The sequence below is a fragment of the Staurois parvus genome, unplaced genomic scaffold, assembly GCF_062004578.1.
Source record: "Staurois parvus isolate SC_StPar_1 unplaced genomic scaffold, SC_StPar_1.0 ptg000714l, whole genome shotgun sequence".
Lineage (NCBI taxonomy): Eukaryota > Metazoa > Chordata > Amphibia > Anura > Ranidae > Staurois > Staurois parvus.
In genome coordinates, this window is record NW_028318510.1 from 3,319,545 (window position 1) to 3,333,700 (window position 14,156).

The 14,156-nt window shown below is 41.2% G+C and overlaps 1 protein-coding gene across 2 annotated transcripts in view; it reads right to left on the reverse strand.

Moving 5' to 3' along the window:
• The window catches only part of CENPK (centromere protein K), an 84,336-nt gene that overhangs the window by 15,190 nt on the left and 54,990 nt on the right, over positions 1-14,156 (reverse strand). For both annotated transcript variants that reach the window (XM_089653461.1, XM_089653460.1), the window contains exons 8-9: positions 7,801-7,899; positions 4,074-4,209 (exon numbers count right to left, since the gene is read on the reverse strand). In XM_089653461.1, coding sequence (XP_089509587.1) covers positions 4,074-4,209; positions 7,801-7,899 — 235 coding nt within the window. The remainder of the gene's footprint in view (positions 1-4,073; positions 4,210-7,800; positions 7,900-14,156) is intronic.

Below are 14,156 nucleotides of genomic sequence, written 5' to 3' on the forward strand. Positions count from 1 at the left end.
TGGTTTCAAGAAGCACTGTCTGATGTGAACCATGCCTAGCAGAAAAGAGCTCTCAGAAGACCTACGATCAAGAATTGTTGACTTGCATGAAGCTGGAAAGGGTTACAAAAGTATCTCCAAAAGCCTTGATGTTCATGTGTCCACGGTAAGACAGACCGTCTACAAATGGAGAAAGTTTAGCACTGTTGCTACTCTCCCTAGGCTTGGTCGTCCTGTAAAAATGACTGCAAGAGCACAGCGCAGAATGCTGCATGAGGTAAAGAAGAATCCCAGAGTGTCAGCTAAAGACCTACAGAAATCTCTGGCACATATGGAAAACATTAAACAAGAATGGAGTACATGGGAGGACACCACGGAGGAAGCCATTGCTGTCCAAAAAGAATATTGCAGCACGTTTGAAGTTTGCAAAAGAGCACCTGGATGTTCCACAGCACTACTGGCAAAATATACTGTGGACAGATGAAACCAGGATTGAGTTGTTTGGGAAGAACACACAACACTATGTGTGGAGAAAAAAAGGCACAGCACACCAACATCAAAACCTCATCCCCACTGTAAAACATGGCGGAGGGAGCATCATGGTTTGGGGCCGCTTTGCTGCCTCAGGGCCTGGACGGCTTGTCGTCATTGATGGGAAAATGAATTCCAGAGTTTATCAAGACATTTTGCAGGAAAACATACGACCATCTGTCTGCCAACTGAAGTTCCGCAGAGGATGGGTGATGCAACAGGACAATGACCCAAAGCATACAAGTAATTCAACAAAACAATGGCTGCAACAGCACAGAATACGCCTTCTGGAGTGGCCTAGTCAGAGTCCTGACCTCAACCCGATTGAAATGCTGTGGCATGACCTTAAGAGAGCGATTCACACCAGACATCCCAAGAATATTGCTACACTGAAACAGTTTTGTGAAGAGGAGTGGTCCAAAATTACTCCAGATTGTTGTGCAGGTCTGATCTGCAACTACAGGAAACGTTTGGTTGAGGTTATTGCTGCCAAAGGAGGGTCAACCAGTTATTAAGTCCAAAGGTTCACATACTTTTTCCTCACTGCACTGTGAATGTTTACTTGTTATGTGCAATTAAACCATGGCAACATCTAATGTTTGTGTAGTATTATGTTCAGCAGACTGTGTTCTTCTATTGTTGTGACTTAGATGATGTTCAGAGCACATTTTATGCCCAATTCATGCAAAACTCCACGTAATCCCAAGGGGTTCACATACTTTTTCTTGCAACTGTAGCTACAGGATAATTTTGCTCTACTAAAAGCAATGGGTTTCTGAAGACAGAACTGAGCAGCAGCACAGAAAATGGACAGAGAATAATTGACTACATTTAATAAGGGAACTAAGATGGTGTTTACAGAGTGTGGCTTTCTAGCATACAGAACTAATAGGGCACTTTTCATATAGTATTTATAAGCAAATGAAAAAATTGCCTCTGATATGATAGGAGATGTAATCCAATGCCATATCTTGTCATCAACTTTCTAAAGCCAAATGTACAGTTCTAGCTATACAGCAAAGGCTTATGTTGACTTTTAAGACAATTTACAGAAGTGCTTTAAAGCCCAATTGAAGTTTGCCATTTATTACTGAAATGCGGCTAGGCTGCACAAACGTAATAATTGAGAGCTGTTCATATTAGTTTTTAACTGTCCTTTGTTGTCGCAATGGGTAAAATAGCCTGAACTAGCACAGGGTATTTTGAACTTTTAATAAAATCAAAAATACTCTCTTAATAAATAAATCCAATTCCCCACAGCACCATCAACACCTTCACCCCAGAAGATGTACAAAAATCAACAAACAGAAAATGCTATACCATAAGTCCTCAAAAACTATGTGCAGTCCAAACCCTTTAAGTCCAATCTTTAAATCAAATTCATCTTGTGTTCAAAGAACCTTTCAAAAAGTTCCTCCGATAATGTACTTTAAAAAGAAAAAATATTCACATAGTGCATTATCTTTTTTTATAACTAAATAAATAATAGTGACTTCATATCAGAGAATACCCAATCATATAAATAATCCGTGAAAAAAAGTGAACAAAATGAAAAAAACTGTGAAGCCAAAAACAATGAAAACCCTTGTGAATGTGAATCACTCTTCAGTGCTCTATTCCAACCAGCACTGTGACACTTCTAAGTGCAGTAAGGAATGCATACCCTTACCAATATTCAGAAAGATAGACGCTTTTTTTATATCTTTCCAAAAGGAAGGTGGGAGACAGTCCTCCTATTGATCTTTACCCAATATAGTCTGCCTTCATATTAGCATCAGGATCCAACAGCCTTGAGACTCCATATATCCACATCAGGCATGTATCATATAAATATGAATATATAGGAAACACAATAGTGTAATACCGCCAGAATCAATCTTATAATCAACTTTAATTAGAATGCTCACATTTCATCAGTTTAAAAACCGCTTAAAAGTACTCAGAAATAGTTTACTGTTATCCAGGAAGTGCACAGGGGAAATCAGATGATCGTTTCCCTCATCCAAGATGGCCGCCGGTCAACTTCCGGTTTCCGTGTGCGCGTTGACGTCACTTTCCCTTGACGCGTTTCGTCATCGACTTTATCATAAGGGATTAAGTAAGGGACTAATCATAAGACACTTGAATGTCAGTTTGCAGGTGTTCAGGAAGCAAATCTGCCACCTCCTGCATGCTTTTGGTTTGCCTGATACCAAGGGGGATTTTGCATTGCAATACCACGCAGCAACTTATGACTTCAGTGGGTGTGCTTGGGAAGTGGCACAACCTGCCAAACATGACATGCCAAGCTAAAATTCCTACAAAATGAAGAATCGGATCAATGTGAACAGACCTCAATGGCAGCAGTGCTTTTTTGTGGGTGGTTGGTGAATTTTTACTGCCCATTTTCCACTCACATAAACTAAGCCTAATACAATAAGAAATGGCAAAGCTTCAATTGGGCTTAAACAAAAGACTATTTAACTATAAAGTGGAACTAAACCCACAACGAAAAATGTATTTTATTGCAGCTTACAAATCATTAGATGCGGTGGTGGAGGCACTGCTTTTCTTTGGTGTATTTTCCGTTTTCACCTGGTGATCTGGCTAGTAATACACATCCTGTATTAGTCAGACACAACTCTGGAAGACTAATTACAGGGAGCACATGCGGACAGCACCACTGTCAGTCTGAGGGGAGTGTTAAATGTATTAGCAGATTTAAAACCACTAACAAATTAAAGTCAATCTTCAGCTCACACTTATACATTATAGCAAACAGTGTTTTTAATTTTGAAATAAAGGCTTTGCATGAAAAAATAAAAAGTGATCATTTTGATCCCCTGTGCCAGTGTTAAAGTGGTTGTAAAGGCAGAAGGTTTTTTACCTTTATGCATTCTATGCATAAAGGTAAAAAACCTTCTGTGTGCAGCAGCTCCCCCAGCCCCCCCTAAAACATACCTGAGCCTGATCGCGATCTAACAATGTGAATGACAGCCTCGGCTGCCCCAGGTCTCTGCCTCCTCATTGGCTGAGACAACAAGCAAAAGGCTCCCGCTGTTGTCAATCACAGTCAGTCAGCCAATGAGAGAGGGCGGGGTCAAGCAGCGGCTCCATGTGTGAATGGACACAGAGCAGCGGGTGCCCCCATAGCAAGCTACTTGCTGTGGGGGCACCCGACAGACAGGAGGAGCCAGGAGAGCCTGCAGGGGACCCGAGAAGAGGAGGATCCAAGCTGCTCTGTGCAAAACCACTGCACACAGCAGGTAAGTATAGACATGTTTGTTATTTTACAAAAAAAAAAAAAAAGAACCTTTAGAATTGCTTTTAGTTGTTGGTCTCCTCCATGTAAACTGATATATTCTGCTGGAGAGCTGAAAAAGTTGAGGTTTTGAAAAATAACAGACTTGCTGGCTGGTTCACCAAATGAAATGAAAAGAAAGAAACCCTTAAAAAAAGGAAACTAATACAGCCATCACATCTAAGAATTGGTAAGCTGCAAAATAATAAATGTTTGCTTTTGGGTTTAATACTAGTTTAATGTTTTACACTGTGACAAAAAGTGAAGGTCAAGTAAAAGTTACCTTTTTCCTCTTTACCCTCTTATCCGGTTCCTCCAGAAGAGGGAAGTTTTCAGATAGAAAGTCTCCAAGTGCAGTTAATAATTCATCCCTGTAGGATCCCACTTTCTGAAGCCTAGTTTTTAGCTTCTCATGTACACTTGACCGAGAGTTCAGATAAAATCAAGATTAATAAAAACACATTTATACATTTGATATTCAGCTAAACACAACAGGCCCTGTTTTAACAAGAGCTCTGACCTTGTCTTGCCCACAGCAACCAGATTCTTCCTTCTATTCTCCCAGGAATATTATTGGCCATTTTAAGCAACAATTCCAATACTTTAATAAAGAATGATTATTTTCTACAAAGAACCCCACCCAAAAAGATGTTCATAGAATGAGCTGCATGGTTTCTTTCTTTATGTGCTTCTCAGCTAAGTCTTTTTATCGCCCGAAAGTTCACTGCTCTAGAATATACTGCATCTATTTTATTCAGTGAGCTTGAACCTAGGGCCAAGGTCAGGTTATTAACCACTTCCTGTCCTGCCATTTATAAACGTCCTCCCCGCTTCCCTGCCTGAGTACGCTCCCTAAGAGCGAGCGCACCGTGATCCGGTGCCTGCTGTGTACTCCGGACACAACGGAACACCGATCACTGTACAGGACCTCTGTGTGAGGCCCCAATCATGTGATCACAGATTGGCCAATCAGTGATCACATGAATAAGTAAGTAAGCAAGATGTCACTTCTGAGATCATTGCTTACTGCTAGTGAAATCTGTGAATGATCACAGAGGTTACATGGTACAAGGTTATTCACAACAGCCTTGTACCATGTGACAAGCTGTGACCAATCACAGCTCTCTCAGTATTTCTCAATGGCTGCAAGCCAGAGAGAAGGAGAAATGATTGCTTTTACAGCCTTTATGGATGTAAAAGCAATCAGTGTAAAAAAAATAAAAATATTCATCACCCCCAAGTAGTACAGTGTCACGATGGTGACACTGTACTTCTAGGGTGACAGTATGTTAAAAGAAAAAAAAAAAAATATATAAAAAAATAAATTAAAAATGTCAAAAACATTTCTGAAAAATTATAATTTTTGGTTATAAACTAATTTGGGTTATTTTATTTTACTAAAAAGATAGATGAATACATTTTGGCCAAGATTTATGACGAAAGATTATTTATTTACAAAATTGTATAAGAAAAACACTTTTTTTTTCAAAATGTTTAGGACTTTCATTTATACAGCAAAAAAAAAAAAAAATCCCAGTGGTGAATAAATACCACCAAAATAAAGTTTTATCTGTCTCAAGAAAATGCTAAATAATTCATATGGGTAGTGTTGCATGACCGCGCAATTGTCATTCAAAGTGTGATAGTGCTGAAAGCTGAAAATTGCCCTGGACAGGAAGGGGATGAAAGTGTCCAGACTTGAAGTGGTTAAACCACTGGGACTGTGAATCATACTTTCTCTGGTTTATGCTCAGTGATACCATCAGCAATACCCTGCTGAATTCAGCATATTAACCACTTGCCTACCAGGCACTTATACCCCCTTCCTTACCAGGCCAATTTTCAGCTTTCAGCGCTGCCGCACTTTGATTGACAATTGCGCGGTCATGCAACATTGTACCCATATGAAATTTTGATCATTTTTTTCTCACAAATAGAGCTTTCTTTTAGTGGTATTTAATCGCCACTGGGCGCTTTACTTTTTGTGCTATAAATTAAAAAATGCAAAAAATTTGAAAAAAAAAAAAAGTTTCTTTGTTTCTATTATAAAATTTTCAAACAGGTAATTTTTCTCCTTCACTGATGTGCGTTGATGAGGCAGCACTGATGGGCACTGATAGGCGGCACTGATGGGCACTGATAGGCAGCACTAAAGGGCACTGATAGGCAGTACTAATGAGGTGGCACGGATAGGCGGCACTGATAGGCAGCACTAATGAGGTGTCACGGATAGGCGGCACTAATATGCAGCACTGATAGGCGGCACTGATAGGTGACACTGATGATGGGTACTGATAGATGGCACTGACTGGCGGCACTGACTGGCACAACCGCTGGGCACTGACTGGTGGCACTGACTGGCAGCACTGCTGGGCTGCACTGGTGGGTGGCACTGGTGGGCAGCACTGGTGGGTGGACACAGGTGGGTGGCACTGGTGGGCACAGGTGGGTGGCACTGGTGGGCACAGGTGGGTGGCACTTCTGGGCACAGGTGTGTGACACTGCAGAGTGGCACAGGTGGGTGCACTGCTGGGCACAGGTGGGTGCACTGCTGGGCGGAGCTAGTGGGCGCACTGCTGGGCACAGGTGGGCGGAACTTGTGGGTGGCACTGCTGGGCACCGATCATCAGGGCACTGATCATCAGTGCCCTGATGATCGGTGCCGATCCTCGCTCTGACAACTGCCGGTTCTCGGCAGTACTTTCCTCACGATCTGACAGCGTGAGGAAAGTGCAGCCGAGAACCGGCACTTGCATTTCCCTGTGATCAGCGTGTCATTGGACACCGCTGATCATGTGGTAAAAGGCCGGTATGATTGGCCTTTTACCACATCTCCTGATCAGCTGTGTCCGTAGGACACAGCGATCACGGAGATTGCCGGGTGCGCGCCCCCTGGGGCGCGCAGGAGAGCGCGTTCTGGGGGGACGTCATATGACGTCCACCCAGAACTGGCCGGCCGCAGTGAAGCCGTCATTCGGCTATCTGTGGTCGGCAACTAGATAATATAATGAGAACACAGCACTGACCATGTGGCAATACCTTAGCATAAAGGAAAGTTAGCTATATCATGGTTTGGGAGGGAAGCTGAAAAGGGACCTTTGAAGTTGGCTAATAAAGCAACTAATTAAACCCTTGTTCAAACCATTTTATGTGGACTTGCTCTTTAAAAAACCAAAGCAACACATAACCAGTCAGTGAGCTATTAATGCTTTTAGGAAAATACTGCAATTATACTGAAAGCAGAATGTTTGCACAGTTGATCTTAATCTAGATTTTAAGTATTCCACAGCAAACAGAAGTCTATGCTTGAAACTTCCTCTCTTTGCTTTGTGCATCACCAAACTCATTCAACCTTCCAAGGGAGTTTTTTTTAATGGATAGTGGCTTTCTGAAACCTCTGAAGCTGGCCATAAATTATACAATTTTCTTACTATTTTCTGTACAATCCCCTTTAGATTTACTTTCAACTATATAGTAAAAGGGCCTGCCTGATAGGATGCAAATTGAAAGTGTTGTTTAGGTTGGACCTCATATTATATGGTTTTTGGTAAATTACTATTAATTAAACAGGATTTATATAGTGCCAACAGTTTGCGCAGCGCATTACAAAATGAAGGTAGGCATTAGTTACAATACAATTTGGTACAAGAGGAAACAGAGGGCCCTGCTTATCAGAGCTTAAATCTAAAGGAAAATTGTATAAGGAAATTGTATGCTGGGCCAGCCTTAGTACTGCCATCTGTTTAACTGTTAGTTTTAATTTGTGTGGAACTTCAAATAATTTTTATAGCTAAACACAGTAGCTTCTAGCCCAGTAATGTAATTTATGGACTGGGTGGCTACTCGTAAGTATCATTAAGCATTAAGTGGGTGGAATAAATCCACAGTAGAGAAATGTACAGTAACTATCTATCTACACTGAGCATCTCTAAATGAACTGCAAATATCCTGATGTTAAAATGGAATAAATACAGAGCTATTCTGGCTTTAAAAAGAAAGTTTTAAAATACCTGCTTTGGGAAATATTGGATGCCTGATTGTTCAGCTCCTCTAGCTTGGCCGTGAGCGCATCCACTGCCTTCTGCTGTTCATCCAACCAGTGTTCTTCTCTAGAAGAAATAAAACAAAATATAGAAAAGCTTCCACTGCAAAAAGTATGCAACAAAAAATATTTTTTTTTAATTAGCTCTCCTCTGTTACTGGTATTCTATAGTACCTTTGTGCTACACGTTGTGCTATATATTGAATGGCTTGCTCAAACATGGTACCTATCCCCCTGCCCCCACCCCTCAGAAAAAAAAAAGCATACATTGTCTGACAGTTATTCTGGGTATAAGGTATCGAAAAAAGAAAAATAGTTTATGTACTGATCAAACGGTCATAAATTTTTCTGTTCAGTACTAACCACAAAGGCTGACATAAACAAGCAGATGTCAGCAGATTTTACCATCATTTAAGTGATCATGCACATTTCAATAATATTACATTGTTTATATACATGTTTTGTAAAAACTGGCCTCAGGGTTTTCTGAATCACTGAGTTTTTGGCTTGGTAAGTGTCACAGATAAAACGCACGCTCACGGCGACTAGCTAACTGAGGCGTGGTCCGTGACTGGGGTAAAGAGGGAATGAGGGGGACTTTGAGCATATAAGACTGGCAGTGATACACTTTCACAGCCTGCACTACCTCAGGCCACCACTAGAGGCAGACTTCATTCCAATTTAGCTGCCTGACCACACACAGGCAGATACGAATCTTAAATACAATCTGGTGTTGGGGAGCAGTCTAGCAATTGGCACACCCTTCTAGGATTCCTCCAGCAATCCTACAAGCTAGAATCCCGGAGTTAATCACTCTTCCGCTGTCCACACACCCCCACACCAGACGCAGAACAAACAGTAGCTTGCCACCACCCAACAGTTTGTCTGCAGACTGGTCAGCTGGGCCACCACATAAACACAGATCTCCGTCTGGCAGATCTGCTACTTTGCTATCTGCCAACACGCAGTGCAATTGCATACAGATTGGCAGTTAACTTAGACCGAGTACAGAGACACTACGACACAGCAATCTCTCCGGAGATATGAGCCCAAGCTTAAGTACACAGAAGTCACTTATTCATTTTATGATTTAATATCCCAAAAGTGGGCAGTGCATAAAATATGTACAAAGAAAAAACAGTTAAAGAAAATACAAAAAAAGACACCCAATTGGTTATTCACTATTGTGTAAAGGGAATAAAAACAGAAATAAAACTTTAACCAAGATTTATTCTGTGACTGGAGCAAGTCGAAGAAAGCCTGCAATTTGCCAGTCAAATGGAACCGGCTCCGTACAAATTACATCGTCCATATCTCAGGGTCCTCAATTTATTGAAATAGGGATGTGGGGGGGACTTTAGCCCTTGGCCAATCAACCCTGGGGGGGGTGTTCCTGTATCAGCCTTCAGGACATTCTGTGTTCTGAAGTGCCCAGAGCTGAATGGGCCAGGAACGGTTCTGATCACTGGGTCAAGGATAGGATTTCCAACACCATTGCATCAGTCTGATCGCGACAGTACCAATCATTGTTCACCTGTCGCAACAGGCACCATATAACCATTTTGGGTGTTTCTCCGGGATTCTATGCCTTGATTACTTCAACTCCCTCCTCACTGGTCTACCATTACACAGGCTATCCCCCCTTTAGTCTATTATGAATGCTGCTGCTAGACTCATACACCTTACCAACCGATCAGCGACTGCTGCCCCTCTCTGCCAATCCCTCCACTGGCTTCCACTAATCCAACGTATAAAATTCAAAATACTAACCACAGCTTACAAAGCCATCCACAACACTGCCCCTAGCTGCATTGCCAACCTCATCCGCAGATATCGCCCACTCCACTCCTCCCAAGATTTCTTCCTCTCTAGCTCCCTCATCACCTCCAGGACTTCTCCAGAGCCTCTCCCATCGTCTGGAACTCCCTACCCCAGTATGTCCAGTCAGCCCCCACCCTGTCTACCTTTATGCAATCTTTGAAAACTCACTTATTCACGGAAGCCTACCCCAGCTCCACCTAAGAATTGTACTTGAATCACCTCCACCAGATCATCCCCCGCAGCAGCGATCACCTTTTGCATCACCTTCCCCTTCCTTTAGATTGTAAGCTTCACGAGCAGGGCCCTCCTGTTCATTCTGTACTGAAATGTATTGTAATTGTACTGGCGCTGTGCAAACTGTTGGTGCTATATAAATCATGTATAATAATAATAGGCTACAAATACAGTATTCCATGTAGCCTAAAATGTGTCCTATCAGAAGGAATTTTTTTCATCTCTCTGCAACTAATATTTTAGCTATTAAGAGAGATTAAATAGATTACTCTGATCTATTGGTATAATTCAAAGCTGCAGACCCTTTGGAGCCTTCTCTCAGTCTCCTGCTGATTCATGTAGTGGAAATGACTAGGATTCTTCTTTTAGGTTCCAGAAGGTGGCAAACTCTGGCTACATAGGTGAGAACGTTTTATTGGCATCTAAGTGTCAACTGTAGCCTAGAAGCTTGCTCTGTCCTTTCAGATGCTAATTGGTGAACATATGTCTCTGACTGAATACTGAATTCTTATCTTTAATAACAGGGAAGTAAACTAGATCTACAATTACATATTTCTACTGATCACATCACATCTCAACTACTGATAAAATGATTCTACTATTACATTTATGTTACAGTAAGGTCAGAAGTCCTGATCAGCAGTGAAGTCAGAGGGTCAGTATAACAGCCAGGCACTTAGCATTTGCAAAATGGAAGTGATCTATGGCAGCCACTATAGTTCTTTTAGAAAGAGTTTTCATTAAAAAGATATTGTCAGCTTGCTCATGCAGGGCAATGAAACCATGTCTGCAAAAAAAAAAGAAAAGCACATCCCTGGCCCGCTATACTCGCCTTACCTGCGCTCCCTCACAGCTCCTTGCTCCTTCACAGATGTTGAGAATACCTGGCACTTCTGGATATTGGGTTGTGGGATGTGACCTTTTCCTCCTGTGATAGTGCTCAGGCCAAGATACTCCTTAGCCCCAAAGCACCATCACATGACCATGGGAGTGATGTCACTGCTCCCATGGGTTGCTGACATGGCTGATTTCTGCAACAGCTGCAGAGCAGCAAGGAGTGAAGGTAAGGTCAGTATAAAAAGGTCCCCTTTGCAAAGGCACTGTCTCTTTCTCCTGCATGAGCAAAGTAACAATGTGTCCTTACTGGTGCTCCAGGCGGTGTAAACTCATGCTGTCATCTACAGTAACCCTAGGTTCACACCTAAGCGTTTTCCGCAGCGTTTTGCAGAAACGCACTACAGTCCATTTAACATGATTTCCTATGGGACATGTTCACATCTCCGCATTTTCACCCGATGGATTTTTTGGAAAGGGTCAGGGACTTTTTTAAATGCAAAAAGTTGCATTTTTGGTTTTATAGACTTCAATGGAAACACTGCAGAAAAGCATGCCTTTTTGTCACGTTTTTGACTGATGTGTTTTAAATCTGCCTAGCAACAAGGAAAAAAAAATGCAAAAGGCATCAGAAACGCAGCAAAAATGCATGTGCAAAAACACAAAACGCACTACAGAAACTGATCAAACGCAAACTGTATAGGTGTGAACCTAGCCTAACTGTTATGACTCTTTTTTAACCTCTAAAAGTACAATAGCCTATTGGCTACAAATATTGATTTTGTGTTTACTTGCTGCCTATTTGTCACTGCCTCAGTGAAATCTCATCCCTTTACATTTCACCTTAATAAGTGTATGTCTATCTGTATGTCCTGCAGCAAATTGTGCAATTCATGAATTCTGATTGCCTAGAGCAGCATCCACATATTCAAGCAAGTCGAACATATTTGAATTGGTGGAATTGTCAGATTTGTACATCAGTTCACTCATGCTAAAAATATGACTTGGGTAACTCATTGTCTTTTAGTTCTATTGGATTGGGTGTTATTCTTGTAGTCCAGACTTAGTCAACCGTTTAGACATGGAGGAACCCTTCAAATAACTTTTGGACTTCAGGGAACCCCTGCTAATAATTACTACTGTATATCTAGAGCTCAGGATACTTTGTGACCAGTAATTAGGGCTAAAAGAATAGATAAAAAAATAAGGGATGTGGCATATTTAACAAAACAGCTCTATATAACACAATTTTTTTCAGTAATAAAATTAAACTAAACAAATAATATTAATTGTCAAAGAAGACCATGCAGAGAGAAAAACTGTAGGGTTACATAGGTGGTCTGTGAGAAAGTATCCCCCACCATTGGTGGTCAGTGAAGCATTCCCTTATATTGGTGCTCAGCTGACTTTTGGTCAGTGGGAAGAATGATGCTTACCTTGGTGGTCAGTGGAAACAATACTCCTTACATTGGTGGTCAGTGAGAAGATTGCTCCTTACATTGGTGGTCAGTGGAAAAAATGGTACTGCCATTGGTGGTGAGTGGAAAGACTTACTTATTGGACAACAAAACTACTCATATTGTGATGATTCTAGTTTTAATAAAACAATACTATTGACAAACACTAAAGGGAGTAATTGTGATTACTTGCCTGCCTATTTGTCACTGCCTTTATCCCTGCAGGGAACCTTGTTCCTTTACATATGGTTTAGTCCTCTCACCCTTCACTGCCATCTCCAGCAGTGGAAAGCCCTGGGAACCTCTCATGGGACCCTGGCCAAGAAAACCCTCCTGTTGTCTTAACTTGGCCACACATGCAACATTCTGATTGTACAGCCGTCTTTCAATTTAGCATTAACTATGTAGTGCAAAGACCTACAAATGACATAAATTGGATTGGAATTTTTTTTTCAGGTAGGCCCTCACACAATACCTATTGATCGTGCCAGAAATGCAATGCCCTTGTTACTTCATGTGATCTTAAAGTATATGTAAACCCTCACCTTGCCATCCATCTGCTCTGATCAGCAGGGGTCAGATCCTCTACTCATCTAAATGGAGTTTGTCCTGTGTGAAAGGGCCCTTATGCCTGGTACATACATAGGTTTTTTTTTTTTTGTTTTTTTTTCAGTCCTGCAGAACCGAAAAAAACAAAAACTGAGATCGCTGTACTAACTAGACATTGCTAGTGCAATGATTTCTCCCGCAGTGCATTTGTGTTCTGACAGGGGGACTGTTATCCCCCGTCAGAACACACTATTCTGCTCGGATGCTAGTTTTCCAGCATGTCCCTTCAACAAAAGTCAGTTTTTAGATTGGCTTCTTTCGGAAGGACAGCTGTACACATGCTCCGAATGTCGGCCGGTTCCTGCTGGACTGGCCATATTCGGACTGTGTGTACCCAAGCTTTAACCTTTAATAATTGATAGTGGGTGTACTCTCATATGTGCCACATCCCCAAAGTATAGCCAAAAGAGGTTGTTTCCCCAAATGCTACCAGTATGTACAGATATACATTATTTGCATTATGAACTTAACTGTATTTATTATAGTTTAGAGATGTGATACCCTTCAAACCCCTGAGTTTCAGATGAACGGACAGTTCTGTTTAAGGTTATGTGTTACAATATTGTGGTATAAGCTGTTATGCTGCAATTTTAGATGAATTTTGTACAATAAAATGTGAAAAAAGCCATTTTAAAAATCTTTGGACTCTAAGTGCCCTTAAAGTCTAATGTGGGGAAACAACATCTTTGAGCTTTAAACTTTAGTTATGGCAGACAGTGTTCAATAAGATCTGCCTGCACAGTACAGACAGGTTTAATTATGGCAAATACAACTGCCCAGTCAACTCATGACCTAAGAGGATGTTTCCTTGCTGGATGGTCCAGAAACCAGTATCTAAAAAGGTAATTTTTTTCAAGCCTTGCAAATGGGATCATGTAACAAATACAAAGTAGCTGTTATCCTATTTTGGCTGCAACAAAAAGCCTTATATCTACTGTGTAAATGACTATACTGTAACACACCATGTAATTTAGAAGGACAAATGCAAACATGTTTGAAGTTCAGCCTGTTTGACAACCATGGCTCCCTCCATAGATACAGTGGAGAAAAATAGTAGACATGAAATGAACAGGACAGGAAGTGTGTTATTCACAGGATCACTGGGTAAAAATAGAGAGAAAACTAAAACTCACCCAAGGACTGGTCAGCTGCAATATATTACATTTTGTTATGCTTTATTGGAAAAGGCCAGTCTTTACACGTTTCTGTTTTGTTATGCCTATTGTTTAAGTATAATTTGTTAATATATACAGTGCTCAGTATAAATGAGTACACCCAACCAGGTTTGTCAGAAAACCTTTCTTTTCCTTTCAGAATCAACATTTTCTGTGGGACACTATACTACATAAAATACTCCCACAAATGCGGG